Source organism: Petaurus breviceps, unplaced genomic scaffold, assembly GCF_028583685.1.
Source record: "Petaurus breviceps papuanus isolate PSGF00001 unplaced genomic scaffold, PetGlider_PUasm1.0 90925, whole genome shotgun sequence".
NCBI lineage: Eukaryota > Metazoa > Chordata > Mammalia > Diprotodontia > Petauridae > Petaurus > Petaurus breviceps.
In genome coordinates, this window is record NW_027187380.1 from 34127071 (window position 1) to 34153622 (window position 26552).

At 38.8% G+C, this 26552-nt stretch overlaps 1 protein-coding gene across 1 annotated transcript in view; it reads right to left on the bottom strand.

The window, feature by feature from the left end:
• Positions 1–1078: 1078 nt before the first annotated feature.
• The window catches only part of LOC138152273 (myosin-13), a 76914-nt gene continuing 51440 nt past the window's right edge, over positions 1079–26552 (bottom strand). The window contains exons 25-38 of the mRNA XM_069075999.1: positions 25310–25699; positions 21819–21945; positions 21606–21724; positions 17599–17795; positions 16529–16712; positions 14060–14225; positions 13113–13237; positions 10961–11269; positions 10656–10859; positions 9528–9653; positions 9187–9357; positions 4507–4611; positions 4310–4405; positions 1079–1225 (exon numbers count right to left, since the gene is read on the bottom strand). Of these exons, the coding sequence (XP_068932100.1) occupies positions 1079–1225; positions 4310–4405; positions 4507–4611; positions 9187–9357; positions 9528–9653; positions 10656–10859; positions 10961–11269; positions 13113–13237; positions 14060–14225; positions 16529–16712; positions 17599–17795; positions 21606–21724; positions 21819–21945; positions 25310–25699 (2466 nt within the window). The remainder of the gene's footprint in view (positions 1226–4309; positions 4406–4506; positions 4612–9186; positions 9358–9527; positions 9654–10655; positions 10860–10960; positions 11270–13112; positions 13238–14059; positions 14226–16528; positions 16713–17598; positions 17796–21605; positions 21725–21818; positions 21946–25309; positions 25700–26552) is intronic.

Genomic DNA, 26552 nt, shown 5'->3' on the forward strand with positions numbered 1-26552 from the left:
CCACCTGGCTGCCCCTAGCGCAATTTTTCTTATATAAAATGGCATAGGTAAGAATCTCATGCATATAATGGTAGAGGGATCACTAGGCTGGGACTCAGTTGAGCTGGGATTAAGTTCACCTTGTTGGGTGACCTTGAACAAATTATCTCATCTTCTTTGGTTTAAGTTTCTTCCCCAATGATCTCAATAACCTCAATCTATATAAATCTCGTTCTTCTAAGATCTATTATTTGGTAACTCAAGATATAAAGTAATGAAGGTGACAAAGTTAGGAATCTTACATTACTGCTAATGTTTATTATTTGTAACATTTTCCATTCATGTTCATTGTAGATATGCCCCTAAGCAATGGGGCAATGGGTAGCTGGAGATCCTCACTCTTCCATTTTCTGTGCAGTTTGGAAATAAAGAAAAAAAGTTCAACAAAGCTTTACAGAAAAACAAATTCTTCTCTCCTCCTTCCCCCACTCCCCCCAGTGGAATCACTGAAAATGTTGACACTCAAAGCAAAGTGTTAAGAAAAGGGCTTTTTTGTCTATTGTTTATTGTACACTCATCAGATCTCTAGCTCTCTTGCAGTGCAGGGGCTACTTGGATCACAGTAATGCTTAGAGAGAAAAGGAAGGCAGCTGTTAGATTCTTCCTTACTGACTCTCACTTGTTTAGAGTGAAGGCAAGCCTATTAGCTCTCCATTTTCTTTTGCCCTTTCCCAGGGCAGACCAAAGTAAGAAGCCCTCAGCAACCTGAATACCTCTGCAACAGATCTAACTGCAAGTTTAGAGGGCTTAGCTTTAATGAATATTATAACTTTAATGTTTTATGGATATTTTTAAAATGTCCAAAATCATTCTGGAAATACCCCCGATTGAAATTTACAAAACCTGTGACTAGGTGGCAAGAGAGACCAAGACATTTATGGCTGTAGATTCCATTCTTTGACTTTGGGTTGGGTTTCTTGGAAACCCTCTAACTTTTTGTACCCCCAAGTTTTGCAGGCCCTGCCCAGGAAGAAGCTGCATTTGTGGTTTCCCTAAAATTCTAGGACTACAAATGGCAGTTCCTGTTATGGACCATGGTTTATGTACCGACCTGGCTCCCTGTGTCTTGACTCTTGGCTCTCAGCTTATTGACCTGTGACTCAGCAATGTCAGCCCGCTCCTCAGCTTCCTCCAGTTCATGTTGAACTCTCCTGCACCTTGTTAACTGAGTGTTGGCCTGTTCCTCCTAAAAGAGAATGAGGCAGGGGATGGCAACTGTTCTACACCATTGTTATTGAGACTCCTGTTATTTTCCATCTTTTGGGAATCAGTGCCAGGAACTTGCTTAATAAATGTTTGTTGACTAAATGACTGATGTACACTATGCTATCTTCTGGGACAGAGAGAGAAAGGTCTCCAAAGTAATAGAACTGGATATTCCGCAGGTAATGTTAAGAATAGGTAATGTTTGGGCGGTTAGGTGGTGCAGTGAGTGAAGCGCCAGCCCTGGAGTCAGGAGGACCTGAGTTCGGTTCCGGCCTCAGACACTTAACACCCACACACAAAAAAACTAGCCGTGTAACCTTGGGGCAAGTTACTTAACCCCAATTGCCCTCCAAAAAGGAAAAAAAAAAGAACAGATAATGTTTGCATGGCACTAAGGCTTACAATGCATTTTATATATATTATTTCATTTTATTCTCCCAACAATGCTGGGAGTCATGTGCTAATATTGTCTCATCCCTTTTTACAAATGAGGAGACTGAGGAAGGCAGCAACTAAATAATTTACTTAGAATCACACAGCTAGTAACACAGCATTTAAACTTAAGCCTTCCTTACTCCAAGTTCAGCATGCCTTCCCCTCCATCACCTAGCCATCTCATGACAATTACAGGCTTACAGGTCATAATTAATATACATCATATAAGGATGAATTTGGTTTGATGAATTTGGGTGACTTAGATAAGGGAAGGAGTCTTGGATTCTAACTAGATAGGAAGAAGAGAGGACAGATATCCCTGCTTCTATAGCTTGGGAAAGACTTCTGTCTTTCAGAGAGAAATCATGCTCACCTGGTAAACTGAGTAGTGGACAGAGTTGCTCCATGGTCAGGTCTAGCTAGATGAATCTACTGTGTGTAGATTCGGTGTGGTCCACTCAACAGTAATTCAAAGACACTGGAGTGCTTTGCCATTTCCTTCTCCAGTTCTTTTTACAGATAAGGAACTGAAGCAAAAAGGGTTAAGTAACTTGCACAGGGTCATATAGTCGGTAAGTGTCTGAGGCTGGATTTGAGCTCATGAAGATTAGCCTTCTTGATTCCAAGCCCAGAACTCCATCCACTGCCCAAATTGCCTCCCTGGGACCAAATCAGAATAAAAATGGCCTCCTGATCAGGTGGCAAAGAGAGAGGGAGGAGATGCTGAATGTTAAAAATTTATTCAGTATACATTCTCCATTCAAAAAAGTCAGGTTAGTATTCATTAAGAACTCAAGTTCAAAACACTGTCTTGTGGTAGAATCTGGGTAGGGGAGAGGAATACTGAAATGGATCCAGAAAATAGAAATGAAACAGTTACTGCTGTTTATCCATGTTTGATTTCATCCACAGTGGGACAGAGTAGGATAAAGAAGGCTACATAGGGGAGTTAGACTGAGGAAGGGCTGATGGAGTAGAATGAGGAAGAGTGGGGTAGAGTGAGATAGAATAGACTATATAACAATTTGCATTTATATTTTTATATCACTTTAAGATTTATTGGGACACTGCCTTAATGAAAATATGAAAAAGGGAACACACAAGATTCCTTAGGGGCAGGGACTGTTTCTGTTTTTTCTTTATATCCCTGCCTGGAACATAGTAAGGACTTAATAAATAGCTGTTGATTGATTGATTAATTTAGGAGCCCATATAATTCTTTCAACCACATTGAAACCCTGAAACAAAACCCTACTGTTAAAAACTAATATTCTTACAGTAACAAAAGATGGTTGTGAATCATGGAATGCCATAGTCTCCAAAGAAAAAAAGAACAAAGAAATGGGTGGTAGACAAAAATAAGTTGTAGCACATTACCAACAATGATTGGCATATAACATGTTTGTCATTTGTTCTCAGATATGACCATGACATCGGGAAGGTGTCATGATTTGCAGGTAAATTGGATTTAAGTGAGGCAGGGTTATGGCAAGTCACTAGTCTCACTCTCTCCTCCTGAGTCATATGAGTTCAGTGGCAAGATTTAGTTCAGGATGACTAGAGATGGCCCCGGATGCAGTGGGAGACCTTGGTCTTCTTAAGCTAAGGTCTTTCCCAAGTCTCAGTTTATCTGAGGCAATGTCCAATCAGTGATTAAGCCTATGTAAGAAATGAGGCAAAAATGGACTCTTAGTCCAAAAAAAACCCCAACCCCAAAATCAATGTGGGATTCTCTAGAAAGCTTTGGAATACAGTATGATCTCGGTACCTATATAAGAATAATGTAAAGAGTGGGAAAAGGAGAATTTGATGTTCAGTGACAAAGTAGAATGGTCAGAAGGTTCTAGGATTTTTAAAAATGGTGTCTAGTTTCAGTGTAATTGTGAACATCCAAGAGAAACATAACTAGAAAAAGATGGGCTGGTTATGTTATTAGACTGAAGGGCAACAAATAGCCTGAGTGTATGCATGTAATCTTAAGAGAGCTATCAAAAGCTCTACCATATTGGGTGGAGCTCTCTCAGGAGAGGGCATGGACAAGAGAAGTACAGGCTGAGACAGTGTGGATAGATTATAAATTGCACTATTAGTGGCAGGAGTTCATATGTCGATGTTATATTGAAGTGCAAAGGTATTTAAGGTTTATAAAGGGCTTTTCTCATATTATTCCTGTGATGGATGTGGTTTGTATATTAATACCACCATTTTATAGATGAGGAGACAGACTCAAAGATAATGAACAAGTCTTCTCAGATCACAGATCTCATAAATATCAGGACCAGGACTCAAACCCCCTTTTTTTTTCTGACTCCAATAGTGTCCTTTCTATTAGATAATACTGTTCTCTAGAGAGCATGCTCACACAATGTCAAGAGTTTGAAAGGAATTTTAGCAATCATTCCAATCCCTCAAACCTAATCCTTCATTTTGTGGGAGAGAAAAATGGACTTGGACCCTGAGGATCTGTGTGTGATCTGAAGCAAAGTTCCTGAATGGTGATTTTTTTCTAAGAAAGAGAAATATGCTTTATAAGCAAAATTGACTACTAGGAAAAAATATACAAGATGGTGCCTACATGACTCCATGGGAACTAGGACAACATGTCACTCAGGGAAGCTCCTGTACTCACAGCCTCCTCTGCTTGTCTCTTATATGATTTCACTTTGGCCTGTAACTTGTCTACCAGGTCCTGGAGCCTAAGGACATTCTTACGATCTTCTTCAGCCTATAAAGAGAGGATTAGGATTACAATCCCCATGTACTGCACTACTTTTCTGAACAAAATTTGAGTAATAGAGACTTTATTGCGATTTTTCTGACACTTACCTGGTAAGTAATTTCTTTGACTTTCCGTTCATATTTGTGGGCCCCTTTAATGGCTTCAGCTCCTCTCTTCTGCTCGGCATCAAGCTCATTTTCCAGCTCATGAACCTAAAATCCAATGTTATGAAGAGAACACAAGAGAGAAATCGGTCTCTAGGGACCTTCCTTATTTATGTTATGTGGGATCATCTCTCCTGCCACATTAAACTTTGCAAAGTTGGGGCGGCTAGGTGGCACACTGAATAGAACACCAGCCCTGGAGTCAGGAAGATCTGAGTTCAAATTTGGCCTCAGACACTTAACACTTACTAGCTGTGTGACCTTCAGCAAGTCACTTAACCCCAATTGCCCTATCTTCCCCCCTCCATAAAGCAACCAAACCAAACCAAACCAACCAAACAAACAAAAACACAACTTTGCAGAGGTTCATAGGAAAGACAAGGGTCCCCAGACTCTTTTAAATGAGGAACTACTTCGATTTTCTTCCAAGTCTTATGATTATCTGTAGGTAGAGGTAGGTAATGAGACTCCATGTCACTATCAAGGGTAGGATGTGAGTTACACTCCTATTCCTGTAAGACCCAGAAACTGGGACATGGTGGCAAGAATTCCTGAGAGTCGTAGAGAGTCAAAGTCCCATTTAGGTATAACTTCCTCTATAAAATCTATTTTGAAGCCCTAGCCCTTCCATTGCAATATCTATCTGGTCCCTCAGCTATAAATGATCTCCCTCTCCTCAATTTTTTAATAGTGTTTTATCGGTACCATCCATTTATATTTACCTTACTATATACCTGGCGGTTCCACCTTTCCCTTTCCATGCAGTATTGTCAGAGGAAGTATATACTCCCCCTGCCCCCCCCCCCCCCATTTTGCCTCATCCCCTGGATATTTTGGGAGCCACCACTAGTAAATTAAATAACCCCACCCATAAATCCAGGGGCAATGGGGGGTAGACTGAGGGAGATCTAGGGAGATAGTGGAATGTTATTCTAAAATCTTTAGAATGCATATAGAGGCATACTAAGTAGGTTCTGAGGTAGAAAAGAGACGTTTTGCTAAGTCGTGTTGTCCATTGTGGAACTGGGAGGAGTCCTGCCTATCAGCTGCAAGGATAAGTTGCTCTGGAAGTCTGGAAGACTTCTAGGTTCAATTCTAGGGGATGAAGTACAGCAGAAATCTCTGGAAATAGATGTGTTTCTGAGCCAAGAAATCTAGCAATAGAGAGCTGGTCCTCTAGAAAAGGGGATAACCACCATCTGCTGGTAAAAAGAAGTGCATGTGGCATGGACTATAGACAAAATAACGTACGGTAATATGACCTTATTAGGGAGCAGCCACTGGAGACATCCATGAGAACTCCTGGAGGTGTGAGTACAATGAATGAGAGGAGAAATTCTGGTGTAAGTCATTTAACCTTTCTGAGCCTCACTTTCTTCATTTATAAAATGGCAATAATAATAGTACTCACCTCACAAGAATGTTGTAAGAATCAAATGAGATAACATGTAAAATGCTTTGCAAACTTTAGAGCATTATATAAATATTAGCTATTTTTCCCTATTAAACTCCATCTTATCAGATCTAGCCCAGTGCTTTAGCTTGTTAAGATCTTTTCGGGCCTGCAAATTTGATAAACATGTTAGTCTTTATCTGTCCCTTTATCGATCTTCATCTAGGTTATCGAAAATAATGTTGGCCCAGATCTATGGCTACATTGCTAAAGACTTCCTTTCAGGGTGACTGAACTATTAAAGATTACTCTTTAGGTATGGTCATTTGACCAGTTCTGAATTTACTTAACTATTATCATTTAGCATAGATGAAAAGTTCATAATAGCTAGCATTTCTATAGCATTTTACATGTGTCATTTCATTTCCTCCTCATTCCTGTGAAGTAGATAATATTATTATCATCATTCCATAGATAAGAACATGGAGACAATTAGAGGTGAAACTTGTCCAGATTCATATAGCTAGTAAGATTGGATTTAAACTCAGGTTCAGACTCTAGGTCCAGTGCTCAATGTACCTAGCCATAATCCATAAGAGCCTAAGAAGCTGTCAAAATGAGGCAAACTCTATTTATATAATTCTTCTGATTTATTTAACTATTAACCCTGGGAAAAGAAGAAAATATTTCCTATAACCCATTCCTGATCGAGTTATGCTGGTTCTTCTCCCCCTCCCCCTGCCTTCTTTTTCTCTAGGCTCCCAAACTGCTAATAATACTAACCTCTCTCTTGACTGTATCAAAGCTCCAGGGGTTATAGCAACTTCACTGCTACCTTATAGGCAAGGTTCTTTTTCTGGTTCTGTATTGGCTCAGGGTGATTTTAATCAGTTTTGAGGTTTTTCTCTACCATGGCCCATATATGTATTCCTCAACAGCATCCACATGTCGGTATGTGGGGCTAGGAACCCACCCTACTCCTCTGTTTCTCAATCCATTTAAATTCTCCTATAGAGCTGGATGGGATTATTTGTTTTGTTTCGTTTGACTTTTTGGAGGGTAATTGGGGTTAAGTAATTTGCCCAACGTTACACAGCTAGTTTTGTGTGTGTGTGTGTGTGTGTGTGTGTGTGTGTGTGTGTGTGTGTGTTAAGTGTCTGAGGCTGGAACCAAACTCAGGTCCTCCTGGCTGGTTCTTTACTCAAGGAGCCACCTAGCCTCCTCTAGATGGGATTATTTAAATTATTGAGGGCTGTTTCCCAAACTTCAGGGGTAGGAAGAGGAAGGAAGTAACACATTCCCTCAGGTGCTACTGCTTTTAGGGGAGGGAAAGGTTTGTAGTGTGTCTCTCCTATCATAATCACAGTTTCCTTTCCTCCCTATCAGATTATAGTGTCCTGGAGAGTAGGGTCTATGCTATAATTGCTACTTGTGTTTCCAGTGCCTATTACCTGGTTTCACATCATTAAGTACTAAATAAATATTTTTTTGGGTCACATTGTATTAAATTGAAATAGAGTATAAGAGCAACTCATTTTGAAAGTGACTAGATGAGGCTTCACAGAAACATGTTTCTACCTTCATTATTCATTGACTTACAGGAACTATTGGTGGTTTGTTTGACTAGTAACCAGGAAAGGGGTGTTTTAATATTTCTTTATGAAGACTGCTATAGCAACCCAGGTGGAAGGGGAGGGATGGAGAAGGGATCCAGGAAGGAAGAGTATTTCCTTTAATTTTTGCTCCTCCCTTCTGTCTATTCCCTCTCCCTTTTCCACCCCAGCTTCCAAAGTCCTTAGGGGGCATATTTTACATTCTCCCCTCTCTCCATCATCACCCCTTCTCTTTTTTTTTTCTTTTTGGAGGGCATTTGGGGTTAAGTAACTTGCCTAACGTTACACAGCTAGTTTTTGTGTGTGTGGGTGTTAAGTGTCTGAGGCCGGAACCGAGCTCAGGTCCCCCTGACTCCAGGCCTTTACTCACTGCGCCACCTAGCCACCCCCATCATCACCCCTTCTTACACCAATTCCTGTAGTTTTGCTTTAGAAACAAAAGAAACAAAATTAGATAGCTCAACCAGATTTGGGGACCTAGAAAAGGGTGAGGGAGAAGAATCAATTATGATGCTGAACAGAGAAATTGGCAAGGAAAGAAGAGAAACCAGCATAACATATAGTCCATAGGAGATTTGAAATGTCTATTGTTCTAACTTTGAAGAACAAATTCAAACTATCTGTATTGTTGAAGAATTAGAAGCTAGACTTGCTGTGTAAGGAATTTAAGTTAGACTCAAGAAAGACTGGCAAAGGAATGAATCCCACTAGAGTAGGTGACCACAAAATTTTGGATATTTAAAACAAAATAGAAAAATGTTTCGCACTTAGCAGACTTGGCCAACTCAGTAGCGACATTTTACATGTATATAGCCAGAAGTTCCCTGACCAATATAATTTTGTAATAACATCATTATCTCATTATAACTAAATCATCAACCTTTATCAAGTCCCTCAACAAGATGATTTGGTGGGTCTGTCATTTACAATATTTATAGTATTTTTTAAATGGAATTAACTGACCCTATAATGTTGTCTTACCTCGCTGTGATACTGTAAGATTTATGTGATGATATTAGGAGAATATGACTGTATGACTATATACATTCTTCAATCTACTAAACACTTTGTTTCCTCATCACTGTCATCGAAAGTGGTAATCCAAGTGTTGTTTTCCCTATTACATTGTGGCTCAGTACTTAAACAATTATAGGTCATTTGACCAAGGTCATACAGCTAGGAAGGAGTAAGGAACCCAGGATCTTTTGAGTTTATATTCTATATTATTTCTACTATATGTCTCTCCAAATTGAAAATCATCAAAAAAAAGCACTGCTTTTCCCAAATATTTTCCATAAGCAGATCTGAACCTACATAAAATTCTTCATAAAAATGAATATTTAAAAAATCATAGGCATGAAAATGATTACTTCAATACTTTATATCCTAGCAAAAACACCATAGTGTGTGTGTGTTTGTGTATGCTCAGACAAATAGATATGGTCACAGGTCCACTTTTAGACCATTGTGTGACTTTATTTTCTTGGTTCTCACTGCCAGACTTTGGAGAGGGTATTGTATGTTCCTGTCTGTAGGTAGATAGACTGCATAGCTTCTCCATAGACCTAGAATTCTAAGATAAGTCATGACTTCCTGGTTATTCTCACACCACTGTACCCTATTCTCCAGTTTCTGGATCTGCTTCTTTCCTCCTTTCAGGGCCAGCTGCTCGGCCTCTTCCAGGCGATGCTGCAAGTCCTTCACCGTCTGCTCCAGGTTCTTCTTCATCCTCTCCAGGTGGGCACTGGTATCTTGTTCCTTCTTCAGCTCCTCAGCCATCATGGCTGCCTGGTTAAGTCCACAGGAAATATTAATAAGTCACCTAACCCATCATTATCTAACCCATCCAGGAGGTTTCTTTGATTGTTTACAGGACACTTTTCAAGCCTAGATTCCCACCCTTTCCCCTAAACCCTTCACTTAACTTCTGCAAAAAAAAAGAGAAACAGGGCACTCACATCTGTGATAGCCTTTTTGGCCTTCTCCTCAGCATTCCGAGCCTCCTCTATAGAGTTTTCCACTTCCTTCTGGCACTCAGCTATGTCAGCCTCCAGCTTCTTCTTTGTGTTTATGAGGCTGGAATTCTAGCAAAAAAATTAGATAATAGGGATTCAGTCTCATAAACCTAAAGCTAGAAGATACTTCAGAAGTTACTTAATCAAACATTCTCATTTTACAGATGAATAAATTGAGGTAAAAAATATTAAATGACTTGCACAAGGTCACGCAGGTATCATTTGATGACTGGGTTTGGAACTGAGGCCATCTGATTCTAATTCTAGTTCTTTGTCCTCTGTTTCATGGCTATATTTATATGATTTAAAAATATATTTCTGAAATATTTTGATATACTTAAAATTTATACTTTGCGGGTTTCCAAAAGGATTTGAGGTAGCTTACATTTCTTTTTTTTTTAATTTTTTTTTTTTTATAAGCAATCGGGGTTAAGTAACTCGCTCAAGGTTACACGGCCAGTTATTATTTCTGGGTGTGGTGCTGAGTATCTGAGCCCGGATTTGATCCAGGTCATCCCGACACTGGAGCCGGTACTCTTACTCGCTGATCCAACCTGGCCGCCCCTAAGCAATTGGGGTTAAGTAACTTGCTCAAGGTTACATGGTCAGGTGTTTCTGGGTGGGTGCTAAGTGTCTGAGCCCGGGATTCGATCTCCAGGTCTTCTCAACACTGGAGCCGGTGCTCTTACTGGCTGTGCGACCTGGCTGCCCCGGTAGCTTACATTTCAAAGCAAGTTCAAAGCACACAAGACCTTTAGAGATAAACAAAATATAGGCTTTAGGAATCAAGTTGAAGGAGTGGACGCTTTCAGCTGCCAAAGTTGAAAATATCACAATATTCGGTTAATAATCCTGACTTGTTTCCTGGAAGCTACAACAAAAAGGGATATGTTGTGTGTTTCATAGTTTTTGTTTTCTGATAAGGGAAAGAAAACAGCTAAATCTGCAGAGACCTAATTATTCCTGGAATTAAATTCAAGCAAGAGATGAAGCATGCTTGTCCCTTCCTGCATTTCTGCATTTTGGCAAAGGCAAGAGAAGCATTCTTGGAGTGTCTAGACCTCAGAGTACCTGTGTGTGTAGAAGTTGCACCCGTTCACTCGCGTCCAGCAGCTCCTGTTCGGATAGTCTGCGTGTCCTATCAGTTTGCTCCAAGGCCACTTTCATCTCATCAAGCTCCTCCACCAAGAGACTGTTCCTGCGTTCCACAAGGGCCAGCTGCTCCTTCAAGTTACTGTTGTCTCTCAGAGCATCTTCTAGTTGCAGCTGAGAATCCTTTAGTAGGAAGCAAGTGTGAGTGAGCCTAGGATTGACAGCGCAAGGCTATAGATAGAGGCTGTACCAGAAGAGCAGTGTCTGAAGGTTGCCTCACTTACTTTTAGCTGACCCTGGAAGGTACGAAGGTGTTTCTGGGTTTCAGCCACCTGGCGGTTAGCCCGGCCCAACTGAATCTCCATTTCATTGAGGTCTCCTTCCATTTTTTTCTTAAGCCTTAGGGCATCATTTCTGCTCCTGATCTCAGCATCCAACATGCTCTGCATGGATTCTGCCGTTCTCTGGCTGTTTCTTTTAAGCTGCTCAATTTCCTCATCCTTTTCAGTGACCTTCCTGTCAATCTCAGATTTTACCTGGTTTAGCTCTAGCTGGATACGCAAGACTTTGCTTTCTTCATGTTCCAAGGAGCCCTGGGTGGGAAAAAATATCATATTGTCTCACTTTTTCCATAGAAAATGTTCCTGGAGAGAGATAATACAAATGGGGGCTGAAGCAATTAGGCTGATAACTCTCCCTTGAGTATAAATGAATTTAGCTGCACAGCCTTACCTCTAGTGAGGATGAGTCAAGTACCTTAAACTAGTTAATTGAAAAGCATCAGAGTGGTGGGAAATATAAGCTTTAATAGAATGTATGCTCACGGGCAGCTAGGTGGTGCGTTGAATAGAGTACTGGCCCTGAAGTCAGGAGGACCTGTATTCAAATCCAGCCTTAGACATTTAACACTTACTAGTTGTGTGACCTTGGGCAAGTCATTTAACCCCAATTGCCCTGCCTTTCCCCCTCCAAAAAAGAAAAAAAAAGAATACAATTGAATTCAAATTTCCCAAAGTCTTAGATAAAACCAAAGATGTAATTCATAGTCACAAGGTCATCAAAATGGCTTGAGAATCACAGAACAAAGATCAGGAAAATTTAAATCTAAAAACTTAATGCTTGTTGTTGGGTGATTTTCTTTTTTTGGTCTAGTGGTTAAGTGTCTAAGGCCTAATTTGAACTCAGGTCCTCCTGACTCCAGGGCCAGTGATCTATTCACTGCACCACCTAGGTGCCCCATGTTAGTTGATTTTCTTACCCCTAGGAGCTAAGAGAGGGTCTACTTTAAAAACTAGTATGAGTTAGGATCCATTTTTGTTTCTAAAGGATAATAGCATTTAAGTGATCTTATTGGTAAATAAGGCTACTGCCCTGCTGAATCTTTTTGAATTCCTTCTGCTGTGGCTCAGAACCCTAAATATTCATTTGCTAAAATCATGGCTGTTGCTTTTAATGAGGCCAATCACAACTGTTCACAACCAGTATAGTCATTTTACTAATAAAGAGGTTCTGGCCAGATAAATTCAATTCAATTCAACAAGTGCATGCTATGTGCCAGTCACTGTGTTAGATGCTAGGGAAAAAAAAAAAACAAAAATGGATCAGTCCCTGCTTTCAGGGAGTTTACATTCCGTGGGAAAAGGGGCTATGACATGAACAAAGTAAATTCCCTGTGGAAGAGGGAGGAAAAGGGCAGTAGCAACTGGGAGGGTCAGGTTTTCTGTAGGAGGTAACCCTTGGACTGAATTTTGAAGGGATTTAGAAATTCTGAGAGATGAAGGTGAGGAGAAGGTTTATTCCAGGCACGGGGGAAAGCCTATGCAAAGACATGTTGTTATTGTCCTTTTTCAGTTGTGTCTGATTTGTTGTGACCCTGTTTGGGGTTTTCTTGGCAGAAATACTGGAGTGCTTTGCCATTCCTTCTTCAGCTATTTTTACAGGTGAGAAATTGAGGTAAACAAGGTTAAGTGACTTGCCTAGGGTCACACAGCTAGTAAATGACTAAGGCCAGATTTGAACTCAGGAAGATGAGTCTTTCTGACTCCAGGTCCAGCATTCTATCCACTGCACCACCTAGCAGCCCATGCAAAGGAGTGGAGACTGGCAATGGAATATCATGGCCAAAGATGAGTGAGATATATGGGGCAATATTTAGTTTTAAGTTACTTAAGATGGTTCGGAGTTGATTCTTTTCTTCCTAAGAGAACTGAATTGAGAAAATAACAAGAGGGTTTTTCCAAAATGGGCAAAATAACTGACTAGAAGAAATGGAATAGATGAGAGTAAGGTATGGATCCAGAACTGACAATTGGCTCCAATAATGACCTTTTCTCTGTGGACCTACAGAAAGTGGAGACACTACAGAGGTCCCCTAGTACAACCATTTCAGTTGCACGTTTCTCTAGAAGAACAGCATGTAACATTTTAGATACTTGCCTCGGCCTCTTCTAAAGAAGCCTGGAGATCTGACTTTTCTTGTTCAACTTGCTTCTTGGTCTTTTCCATTTCTTTCATATTCTTGCTCTTTTCTGCAATCAGCTCATTTAAATCAGAAATCTCCTCTGTAATAACAGAATTTGCTTTTTAGGTAATGTTACAGTGCTCCTGAGTCCTCACATAGGCAAATCACCCTCTGACCACCGGGTTCATGAAAAGGAGAGAATTATGGAGGATTCTGTTTCGGACATTGTGCAGAGGTAGTGTGGTAGAATGATTTGGAGTCCAGGGTTTGGGATTGAATCTTGGCTATGACACATGCTATCTATCTTACTTAAGTAAGTCATATAACCTCTTAGTTTCTTCACCTTTAAATAAGCAGGTCATGCTTACTATATGGACTCTCCAATGACATTTCCATCTCTATCTCTATGATCTTATGGTCAGTAAGCCATAGATCATCTTGCCTGACTTCACCTCCACAGAGATGGGTATGTGAAGAGTTCTCATTTATCTCAATAACTTCATGAGGTTTTAAAAATAACTAAGAGATAACCAAAGAAGAGAATTAATTAGAAGACCTTATGGGACAATGGTCACAGGAATTACTGAAAGGTCTTCCTGTTGCCAAATAAAAATGCATTTAAAAATCCAATGTGGTCCCCAAGACAGTAAAGAAAGGGTGAACTTGGATCCCCAGATTCCTAGTAATAAAGCATGGTCTTGGGCCTTGCAGTAAAGGCAGAGTTATTGTGAGACTACTGATGTGATAATGTCTATGAATGTACTTTGAAAGTTGCATGGTGGTGTTATTATTATTTAACCAATTTAGGGGCCTACCTAAGAGAAAGAATTCAGGCTGTGTGGGATTGTGAATAGTTTAGGCATCTGGAAGAAGATGGCCTGAGGGGCACACAGGGGAGAGAGTAAGTTCCAAGCATAATGACCTTGTAGATTCTTGTTTTCCCTTTTCATGGTCTCTAACTGGTCTAGTACTTCTTCATAGGCATTTTTCATTTTGAAAAGTTCAGTGCTTAAGGATCGAGATTCTTTCTGAACAGATTCCAGCTCTGCTTGGTTCTCCTCAAGCTTTTGCTTCCACTCCACAAGGACCTAGAGAATCACAAGGGTTCATAATGGAAGTAGCAGTGACAAGTCTTCTTCAGGTTAAAAGATACACACATATACATGTGTGTGTTTGTGTGTATATGTGTATATATGTACACACATATATGTATATATTATTGTTCATCCTTCATTTTCAAACAGGATGAATGATATCACAGGGTGATATCTTGACTCATGCATGAATTGGATTTAAGACCTATATATATCTCTGTATATTTGTATACACACAAATATATACATATCTATACATACATACACATACTACTGAAGGAACTGAGTTTATCTCATCCTTAGGGGTTAAAGAATAAGGGGTTCTGGCATTGTGAGATTAAAATATTGTATATTGTCACAAATGGGTTAAATGGATATTATGAAATCTACCTTATAAAACATTGCCATCTCCTGTTCCCACCGCCCATCCCCCAGTACTACTATATAGTATACTATATAGACTATATCTAGTCAAAACAAATAATCAATGGTGGCATATAACACCTTAAAAAAACAGGAGTATGCAGCTTTAGACCAAGATTTGCTTGCTACATAATAACAATAGCTAGAATTTAATAACAACAGTAATAATAGCTAACATTTATATAGAGCTTACTATATGCCAGGCACTGTGCTAAGTGCTTTATAAATATTAATTCATTTGATCCCCAGGACAACACTGGGATGCTATTATCATATTCATTTTGCATATGAGGAAACTGAGGCAAACAGAGGTTAAGTGACTTGCCCCAGGGTCATACAGCTAGTAAGTATCAGAGGCTAAATTTGAATTCAGGTCTTTCTGTCTCCAAGTCTAGCACCTGTTAACACCTAGATACATTTATATAGCACTTTAAGGTTTGCAAAGCACTTTAAATATAATCTCATTTTATCCTTAACAACAACCCTGTCAAATAAATTCTATTATTATTCCTATTTTACAGCGGAGGAAATGGATTGAGAAAGATTATGTAACTTAAGTGCCCAAGCTCACATGGATAGCAAATGTCTGAGATAGGATTTGAACTCATGTATCCACAACTAAAAGTCCAGGGCACTGTACAGTGGGATATGTTGGTGCCTCAGACTCTCTTAACAATTGTTTGTATTCATATAACACTATGGTTTCTGAGATGCTTTTCTCAGAAAAATTCTGTAAGATAGGTAGTTCAAAGAGCACCTCCATTTTGCATTTGAGGAAGCTGGGGCTCAGAAAGGCTCAGTGATTTGCCCACAGTCTAATAACGGCAATTATATAGCATAGCTGAGACTTGAGTTTCTGTCTTAGGATGCCAAGTTGTGTGTTCTTTGTACTGTGTTGCTTTGCCTCTTATGTCACCAATGTGACATAAACTCACTTACATATGGGTCTGAATTTGTTTGTGTCCCTCCTCTCCCTCAAGTTGCTTTCTTTCCCTGTGTAGACTCCTGGAAGTTTGAAATTGTCCCAAGCACATATATCTCTGTCTAGGAGAGCCTGTCATTATGCTTCCCCACATGTTACACCAGAGAAGTGTCCTGGAATCCAGAATGACATACAGTCTTCAATTCAACAAACATTTATTAAGCATCTCCCATATGTTAGGTGGTATGCTCATTCCATCAAGCCCAGGATCCTTTCTTAGAATATTCAATTTGCAGTCAGGAAGACTTGTGTTCAAATCTTTTATGGTCATGGGCAAGTCATTGAAGTTTTTGAGCCTCAATTTCCTAATCAACAAAATGGGATAATAATACCCATAGTACTTATTTCATGGGATTGTTGTGAAGTCCAAATGAGATAAAATATGCAAATCACTTTGCAAAATTTAACATAGTACATAAATGTCAGTGAAAAAGATTTCCACACTCCAGCAAGTGCCTCTCAAACTTCTGGGTTCCACATGAGCCATACTCCTAATTCTTTTCTTAACACAAATACACTGATCCAATTTCTTTCCCTCTGACTCACAGCTCCAATTTTTACATTGACTCAGTTTCTCAGAGTATAGCATATTTTCACCTCTGCACATTTAGCACCCCCATGTACCCAAGTGCTGGTTTTAGACATTTCTACTCCATTGTTTACATAATACTCTATCATTATAGACTGGGAAGGACAAATGACAATTATGGATATGTTATTTGCCATCTATGAACAGCCTTTTAATTTGGATGACTCTAGGGTATAACAAATGGGTCACACTTATATGGTGGTTTTCCACTTAGAGAACACTTTCCCTACAACAATCTTATGAAAAAAAGTAGACAAGGGATCACTGCCACGTATTTGTATTTCTACAAATTCAAGGAAGGACCTTATCGAAGTTCCTCTGTTTCTTATCCAGAGTAGCACAGGCGGTGTTGGATCTTTCCAAATCAAGCATAAGGTCATCCACTTCCCCCTGAAGCCTCTGCTTGGTTTTCTCCAAAGATGAACATTTAGAGTTTACAGTCTCAATATTTTCTTCAGCCTCCTGGAGCCTCTGGGCTAGTTTTTTCCTAAAAGGACCAAAGATAATTCCTCAAAAAGGAACTATTTTTAAATGCATAGGTAAATTAACAGATATAATGGAGAGTTGGGGGAGGGAGAAGTCCAAGTTCTTCTGACTGAAGTATAGCGGGTGTAAGCCTAGTAGTAGTCCTCAATGTACAAGGATTGAGTCTTTCTGAAGCCTTGATGCATGAGAGGTAGTAAACTATATAAAACTAAATATTGGGACCAATGGAATAATCAGTGAGTACCATAAGAGAATGTGGAAAAGGTCTTTGAAGAGAGAGATCAATTTAGTTATTTAGTGACTTTTGTATGCATATTCGGTTCTGGTTCAGTAGCCCATCAAAAGGCTTTTCTTTACTACTCAGTAGACAAATGAAACATAATCGCATGATAACTGTACATGCTTTGAACTGGAGGACCCCCTCATTACACATCAACACAAATTTCTGGTAGCAGGTTCCCTAAAACCTTCATGTAGATTGGCAGCAAGAAGTCTACTGCAAATGCTTCCAGGACTGGAGCCCTCACTGGCCAGTCTCCTGCTACATGAGGAAAGAGAAATAGCTCACAAGGATGAGATAAGACTGATTTAAGATATTTGGTGATATAAGAGAATATAAGAACCATCTGGGGGAACCCCAAAAGACTCGGGAGAGGAAAGTTAGAGGTAGATCTGGCTCAAATGAGTTACAGAAAGGAGGCAGGCAGAATAATATAGTTATTTGAGGAAGGGCTGGGAGTTGGCATGGGGTTGTGAGATACTGCATAAGTATTTAGGAGTAGGCTAGGAAAATAAGGTGTATAAGAATTTTCAAGACTGGAGATTCACCATGAGTACTGCCTTGTCTATTCACCAATTTTCCACCCTGTAAATTCCAAAGTCCATACTTAGCCTCTTCCAGTTCCTCTGTACGTTGTATGGCATCAGTCTCATATTTGTTTCTCCATTGGGCCACTTCATTGTTGGCTCTGGACATGACCCGCTGGAGTTCAGCTTTGGCTTCCTGTTCTTCTTCATACTGTTCTCTTAACAAGTCAAAGTTATGACGGGAAGCCTGCAGTGCATGGGCAAGAGCATTCTTGGCCTGGAATGATAACAATATAGAAGGGGTAAGAATCAGCTTCTAAGGTAGGATATTTTTATCTACACTGGAGTACTGGGTCTCTTTTAATTCCACTTAAAAAAATATTTCCATAGTATTTTATTTTTTCTAATTACATGTAAATCCAAATTTTAATATTCATTAAAATTTTTGAGTTTCAAATTTACTGTCCCCAGTACAGTAAGCAATTTGATCTAGGTTATATATATACAATCAGGTAAAACATTTCCATATCAGTCGTGTTGTGAAAGAAGAAACAGACCAGAAAAATAAGGAAAGTGAAAATAGTGTCCTTTGATTTGCATTCAGAGTCCATCAGTTCTTTCTCTAGATATGAATAGCATTTTTCCTCATGAGACCTTTGGAATTGTCTTGCATCATTGTATTAATGGGAATAGCTAAGTCATTCATAGTTGATCATCATACTATGTTGCTGTTACTGTATACAGTGTTCTCCTGGTTCTATTCACTTCATTTTGCATCAATTCATGTAGAAACCTTTCCAGTTTTTTTTGGAAATCCACTTGCTCATCATTTCTTAAAGCACAATAGTGTTCTATTACATTCATATAACACAATTTGTTCAGTCATTCCCCAATTGATGAACATCCCCTCAGTTTCCAATTCTTTTCCAATGCAAAAAGAGCTTCTATAAATATTTTTGTGCAAGTAGGTCTTCTCCATATGTCCCTCCCCCCCTTTTAAAAATCTCTTTGGGGTACAGACCTAGTAGTGGTATTGCTGGATCAAAGGATATACACAGTTTGATCACCCTTTGAATGTAGTTCCAAATTGTTCTCCAGAATGGTTAGATCAGTTAACAACTCCACCAACAATCCATTAGTGTCCTAATTTTCCCATGTCTTCTCCAACATTTCTAATTTTCCTTTTCTATCATATTAGCCAATCTGATAGGTGTAAGGTGGTACCTCAGAGTTGTTTTAGTTTGCATCTCTCTAATCAATAGTGATTTAGAGCATTTTTCATGACTGTAAGATTTTGATTTCTTCATCTGAAAAGTACCTGTTCATATCCTTTCACCATTTATCAACTGGAGAATGATTTGTATTCTTATAAATTTGATTCAATTCTCTATATATATGAGAAATGAGGTCTTTGTCACAGATATTTGCTGTAAAAATTGTTTTCCCATTTTCTGCTTTCCTTCCAATTTTGGTTGCATTGGTTTTGTTTGTGTGAAAACTTTTAAATTTGATATAATCAAAATTATTCATTTTATATTTCATAATGCTCTCTATCTTTTGTTTGGTCATAAATTCTTTCCTTCTCCACAGAGACCTATGGAGACAGATGAACTACTCCTTGCTCTCCTAATTTGCTTATGGTATTAACCCTTTATGTCTAAATCGTGTACCCATTTTTATCTTATCTTGGTATATGGTGTAAGAGGTCGGTCTATACCTAGTTTCTGCTATACTGTTTTCCAGTTTTCCTAGAAGTCTTTGTCAAGTAGTAAGCTCTTTCCTCAGAAGCTGGGGTCTGTAGGTTTTTCAAAATTAGATTACTATGGTCTTTTAGTACTATGTCTTGTGTACCTAATCTATTCCGCTGAACCACCACACTATTTCTTAGCAAGTATCACATAGTTTTGATGGTTACCTCTTTATGATATAGTTTGAGATCTGGTATGGCTAGTTTGCATTTTTTTTCCCATTAATTCCCTTGATATTCGTGACCCTTTGTTCTTCCAGATGAGTTTTGTTATTTTTTTTTAACTCTATAAAATAATTTTTTGTCAGTTTGATTGATATGGCACTGACTAATTAAATTAATTTGGGTAGAACTGTCATTTTTATTATATTGGTTCAGCCTATCCATCCATGAGCAATTGATATTTTTCCAGTTGTTTAGATCTGATGTTATTTGTGTGAAAAGTGTTTTGTAATTGTGTTCATATAGTTCCTGGGTTTGTCTTGGCAGGTAGATTCCCAAGTTTTTGTTTTTGTTTTGTTTTTTTGCTTTTTGGAGGGCATTTGGGATTAAATAACTTGCCCAAGGTCACATGGCTAGTTGTGTGTGTCTGTGTGTTAAGTGTCTGAGGCCAGATCCTAACTCAGGTCCTTCTGACTCTGGGTCAGCGCTCTACTCAGTGCGCCACCTAGCTGCCCCATTCCCAAGTATTTTATATTGTCTACAGTTATTTTAAATGGAATTTCTCTTTCTATCTCTTGCTGCTGGGCTTTGTTGTTGATTATATATATAAATGCAAATGATTTATATAAGTTTATTTTATATCCTGCAACTTTGCTAAAGTTGTTAATTATTTCAACTAGTTTTTTAGTTTATTGTCTAGGATTCTGAGTATACCATCATATTATCTGCAAAAATAGTTTTGTTTCCTCATTACTATTCTAATTCCTTCAATTTCTTTTTCTTCTCTTATCACTATAGCTAACATTTCTACTATAATATTGAATAATAGTAGTGAAAATAAGCATCCCTGCTTCACCCCTGATCTTACTGGGAAGGCTTCTAGTTTATCCCCATTACAGATAATGCTTGCTGATGGTTTTAGAGAGATACTATTTATCATTTTAAGGAAAGTTCCATTTATTCCTATGATCTCTAGTATTTTTAATAGGAATGGATACTGTATTTTATTAAAAACTTTTACTGCATATTTTGAGATGATCTATGATTTCTGTTGGTGATATGTTGCTGTAATCTCCTTGACAGTATTTTATTTAAAATTTTTGCATTAATATTCATTAGGGAAATTGGTCTGTAGTTTTCTTTGTTTTAACTCTAATTGGTTTAGGTATCAGCACCATATTTGTGTCATAAAAGAAATTTGGTAGGAATCCTTCTTCACCTATTATTCTAAATAGTTTATGTAGCATTGGTAATTCTACTTTTTAACTCTCCACTTTGGGAAAGTGACTGTGTAACAGAGCCATTAAAGGTCATGTTCCACTTATTCTCACTTAGACTGAACGGAAAGTCCCGTTGCTAGGGAGAATTATAGGCTAGAATGGTAGTGGGGGGTTCCCTCTAATGTGTCTACTTTTATGTCCTTACTTATATATAATTCAATATTTCTGGGACCCATAATTTCATTGATACAAACATTCCCTCTAATTGATGCAGATCATTCTCTCTAATTTGTTGTGATTGAAAAAAATATCACGGTGAAGTGGTTTGGTGATGAGACTCTTGAATATTAGCCAAGCTGGTCCTCAAAAAACATACATATAATTCATCTCTAGACTCATACATGAAGAGAGACTTACCAAATTAGTAGGCCCTTCCAGAGCTGATACCTCATTGACACTGCCTTTGAGAACTTAGGATAACTTCTACACTAACATGTTCTTCAAAAATTTTTCCCAGGAAGGGAGAAAATTTTTTCTCATCTACTTATACATCCCTTCTTGGAAGTTATTTTTTCTGTCTCCAAGAGACCTCTGTTTTTCTATCTTAAAGCAGAGCTACACATCAGTGTTTGCTATGGACCTACCCTGTGCCCTGTAGTAAGTTTACTGGAGAAAAGGAAAAATCAATTTTTGTCTTCAGGTAAGTAGCAGGAGAGGATTCTAAGTCGGAGGGGCAATATGAATAAACACAGGGACAAGTGACAATGATAATCTTACAGTCATTTGGGTCTGGTTGCAGTGGATAAGTTTGATAGGTCTGCATAGAGATTAGGGGAAGAAAGATGCTAGGCTTTGAATGCTACTCCCTGTGAAGGGCTTTCTGGCCTAGGGAAACTTGAAGTGTTTTAACTCAGACATCAGTCTCACATTAGAAATAGAAAAAAAAAATTGCTCTGACCTTGGTTTCTTCTTCTAGTTGTCTCTTCAGTTCCTCTAGTTGATGGGTTATTGCCTGTTTACCTTTGGTCAGTTGTGAAACCAGAGACTCCTTCTCTTCCAGTTGATGGGTGAGCTCACCTGGAACACAGATATGGGAAGATCCTTTCTGTCACCAAACATCACTTCTCCCCATTGGCCCATGTTTTGCCATTAATCCATGTCCTATCCTCACCATTTTGGGTCTGCATCTGTGCTTTCTGCATATTCAGATCATGGATTAACTGTGTGTGTTGATCATCCTTTGCACTGATTTCACTGAACTGGTCTTCTAGGGTCCGGTACATTTTTTCTATGTTGCTCTTTAAAAAATGAGAGCATGTAAGGTTAAAAACAATTGGAATCATGTTGTGGAACCTCTCCCCTTTCCCCAACAAATCAATATTCCAATTCCATCATTCATCAACGTATTAACCCATATGTTTATTGAGAAGCGGTATGGTAGAGAAGATGGAAACCTGATCCCAGAGTCAGGAAGATTTGGGTCCTAACTCTGTTTCACACACATACTTATTGTATAACCCAGAGAAATTACTTCATCTCCCAGTGCTCCAGGCAGCTCTCAACCAGAATAGCTGAATAAAACTGCATTGGTAGAGGAAAATCTCTTCACCAGGTATTCTCTGTGCCAGTGAAATCACAGATTAAAAAAATATTTTTAACACATTGACAGCTACTAAATGTCATTTAAAAGAATCCTGTCTTTAAGGAGCTTATTTTTTCTTGTTAAGGATGAGAAGATAGACTCACATAAAACAGTTTAAAAATATAAGACAACCCTTTTCTATTGAGGGTCTCTATCCTAGGGCAACAAAGCAATGGTCATGCCTGAATTAACTACCCCCTCACATTTTAAGCTGGAGTTCCACTTGGGTTTTTAAATTAGGAAAAAAGAGCATGAAACTCTATGCAGAAATATTTTATTATTGTTGTTTAGTCGATTAGTCCTATCTGACTTTTCATGACCCCATTTGAGTTTTTCTTGGCAAAGATACTAGAATGGTTTGCCATTTCTTTCTCCAGTTCATTTTGCAGATGATACAGTGTCCCCAAAGTCTTAGTATACTTTTAGGCTTTAATATTTTAAAACTACACTAAGATTTTGGGGACACCCTGTAGATTAACTTATATTTTATAGCATTTTTTGATTTACAAAGTAGGTAGTTCATGTATTATTATCACCATTTTACAGATGAGAAGACTTAAGAGTTACCAGAGATTAAGTGATTTTCCTGTAATTGTCTAGCTAGTGTGTCTGAGCTTAGATTTGAGCCTATCTTCTGACTTCAAGTTCAGTAGTCTTTCAATTGCACCTTACTAAATATATGCTAGTTTTATTTTCTTTTTTGGCCTAGTCCTATGATTTCACTAGTATAGGAAACTTCCTACAAGGAAACCTCTTGTATGACTACAGATTGTCTGTGGAAATTTGTAGCTGAAACTTATAATGCCCAAGAGTTGCTCAGGGCACTGAGAGATTAAATAATGTGCATAGGACTACTTAGCCGGTCAGACTTGAACCCAGGTTTTTCTCATTCCAAGGCCTACTTTCAATCAACTGTGCCATGCTTTTTTTCAGTTCTATGTTCTTTCCAGTTAAAGGTATGAGAGGAGAAAAATACAAGAGAGAAAGGAGGAAAGAGAATGAAAGAAAAGAGATAGCAAAGAGAGACATAAAAGAGACAGAAAGACACATACAAAAAACAACTACAGCTTTCCTTTTAAAAAGTATTTATTTGGGGTAGCTAGGTGGTGCAATGGATAAAGCACTGGTCCTAGAGTCAGAAGGACCTGAGTAAAAATTAGGCCTCAGACACTTACTAGCTATATGACACTGTGCAAGTCACCTAGTTGTGACTGTCTCTTAAAAAATAAAAAAGTATTTACATTACCATTTCATAAATACTTGTGAAATCCTCTTGTTTCTTAAAAAAAATTCCCATCTTTTGCTTTTTACCTCATCTTCATTTCTCAATATATTCTCCCTTTTTCCTCTCAGAGAACTGTCAGTTATTACAGAAAATAGGAAAAAAACACAGCTCCATAAAACTAAGGAGCACACCAGCCAGAATGATACTTGGTCCTTCACCTCTACAAAGAAGGGTATTATATCTTCATGTATCTTCTTTAGGGCAAGGTGCAAAACTATAGTTTCTTTTCTTTCTTTCAACAGGGAAAGACATTGCCTTTTTGTATTGTAAAGTATGATGTATTGTATCATATACAATAGAAAAGTGTTTGAATTCATGGAGTAAAATTCTCATCCTGGTACTTGTTAGAATATTTGTAACTCATGCTTATGCAAAAGAACCACAGGGCTTACAAAGAACCTTTTCCACAACAATACTGTAGGTACTGTAAGTATTATCATCATCCCAATTTTACAGATGAGAAAATTAAGTTACAGAGAATTTAAATGATTGACCCACAATGATATAACTAGTAAGGGAGGATTTGAACTCAAGTCTTCTAAGACTTTTTATTCACCATACGATACTATCCTTCCTCTCATGGAAAGTACACTGGACTTGGAATTAGAAGATACATGGGTTCAAATTCTGGCCCGGACACTTACTAGTTGGGTGACCTTGGGCAAATCACTTAACCTCTTGAAGATTATTTACTCATCAACACAGTAGGAATAATAACTAAGACTTGTAATGCCTACCTCATTGTGATGAGGAAAAAACTGTACAAATCTAAAGGCACCTTTCAAAACACTATTTGTATAGTGGGTAAATTATTTTGTCCCTGTCATTGTATATGGTATTTTTTATTTGTACTTGCCATACAGGTTGAATGATAGCGACCTCAGCTGAATGTAATGCTGGGTTGTAAGTAGCAATGGGCTGCAGAGGCCTAATAGAAGCCAAAAGAGGATTATGTGAAAGTAATTCATAAGCATATCCAGGAGACAGGACCCAGGAAGTACATCAGATACACAAAGAATTCGAAGATTGGTATGGAATAGTGGTTTGTGACCAAGAAAGCTGCTAAGAGATATGGAGTTCATAGAAACCAGATATGTACATAAAGCAGTGAGTCTGGGAAGGAGTCAGGAAAGCATAGTACAACACATGTGTTAATATAAGACCCTGAAACTAAGGCACATGAGAAATTCTTCAAAGTCTTTCTGCTATACTAGGACTTGGGCCAATGGCTTTCTAGCACTGGGAAAGGTAGGCTGCTGCAGTGAATTTCAATTCACTTAGAAGAATCTTATAATTCTGGGTGGCTCAGTATACTGCCAACAAAAGCAGGTCGGGTGGTATGGTGAGTGGGTGTGGCAGCAAGATGAGTTCCATTTGGGACCTGTCATATAACAGTGGGTCATCTTAGTGGAAATGTCTCCTAACAGGTGCTGAGGCAGCTGATGGACTTGGAGTCAGGAAGACCCCTGTTCAATACTGCCTGAGACTGTGATCTTGGGCAAGTCTGCCTCAGTTTCCTCATAAAATAACTACCTGTCAGGGCTGTTGTGAGGAACAAATAAGAACATTTAACAGTAAAAGGTTTTATAAATATCTCTCTTTGTCTCTCTGTCTCTCTCTCTCTCTACACACACACTAAAGTGTTTTATAAGCCTGAATAAGCTATATACATTCTAGCTACTATTTATCACCAGAATTATAGAATTGTAGAATTTCCTAAAACCCGTGAATCTACCTTAGATTTGGAGACACTTTCTACATTGCTGGCAAGATCATCAACCTCCATCTTCAGCTCACTCTTCTCCTTCTCCAGTTTCTGCTTGACCCTCTGAAGGTTATCGATTTGCTCCTGGAGCTCTGCCACGCTGTCCGCGTGCTTCTTCCGGAGGATTGCCACAGTGGCCTCGTGCTGCAGGGTGGCCTCATCCAAATCTCGGCGAAGCTTCTGGAATTCCATCTCTCGCTTCTTGTTCAGCTCCACCTGAGCCAAAGTGGCCCCGCCAGCTTGTTCCAGGCGCTCGCTGATCTCCTCTAGCTCCCTGGAGAGATCTGTGCGCTGCCTCTCGATCCTTCCTCGAAGAGCATGCTCGGCTTCAATTTCCTCCTCCACTTCTTCTATACGAGCCTAAAATGTTCAATTACATTCAATTCCACAAACATTTATAACATTTTACCATGTTTCATGGGATTATCACTCTATAGAAATAAGGGATCCTGGAGACCAATAATTCACCTTCTTATTTGTACTGGGCTTCCTTCCTCAATTACTGAGCACTTACTACTTGCAAGGCACTATGTTACACAAGAAGCATAAAACCGAACAAGCTTACTTTCTTTTTTTTGGTTGTTTTTTTAGCGGGGGGAAGGCAAGGCAATTGGGGTTAAGTGACTTGCCCAAGGTCATACAGTTAGTAAGTGTGTCAGGTGTCTAAGGTCAGATTTGAACTCAGGTCCTCCTGACTTCAGGGCTGGTGCTGTATTCACTGCACACCTAGCTGCCCCCAAGCTTACTTTCTAGTGGGGAAATAAAAATGCAAAAAAATAAATAGAAATATATACAAAATTAAACAAAGCAATTTCAAGAGAGAATGAGTACTGACTGGGGAGGATCAATAAAGGCTTTGTTTGGGAAGTAGTAGCATTTGAGCTATTCTTTGGAGGAACCTAGAGATTCTAAGGGGTGAAGATGGGGAGGGCGTGTAATCCAAACATAGAGAACCACTTTTGCAGAGACACAGAACCAGTGTAAAGACACAACATTAGGAGGGCAGATGTTGCTTACAGAAAGCACTAAGTGGACCAGTTGGATTGCAAAGAGTGAGCAAGGAACAAAAAAGAGTCATTGTAAGAATGGTATTAAAAGATAGAGGAATTTGCATTTTATTCCAGAGAGAGCAGTAAATAAAGGGCATGGTCTGGACTCAGGAAGACGAGTCTTCCTTCCTGAGTTCAAATCAGGCTTCAGATACTAAATAGTT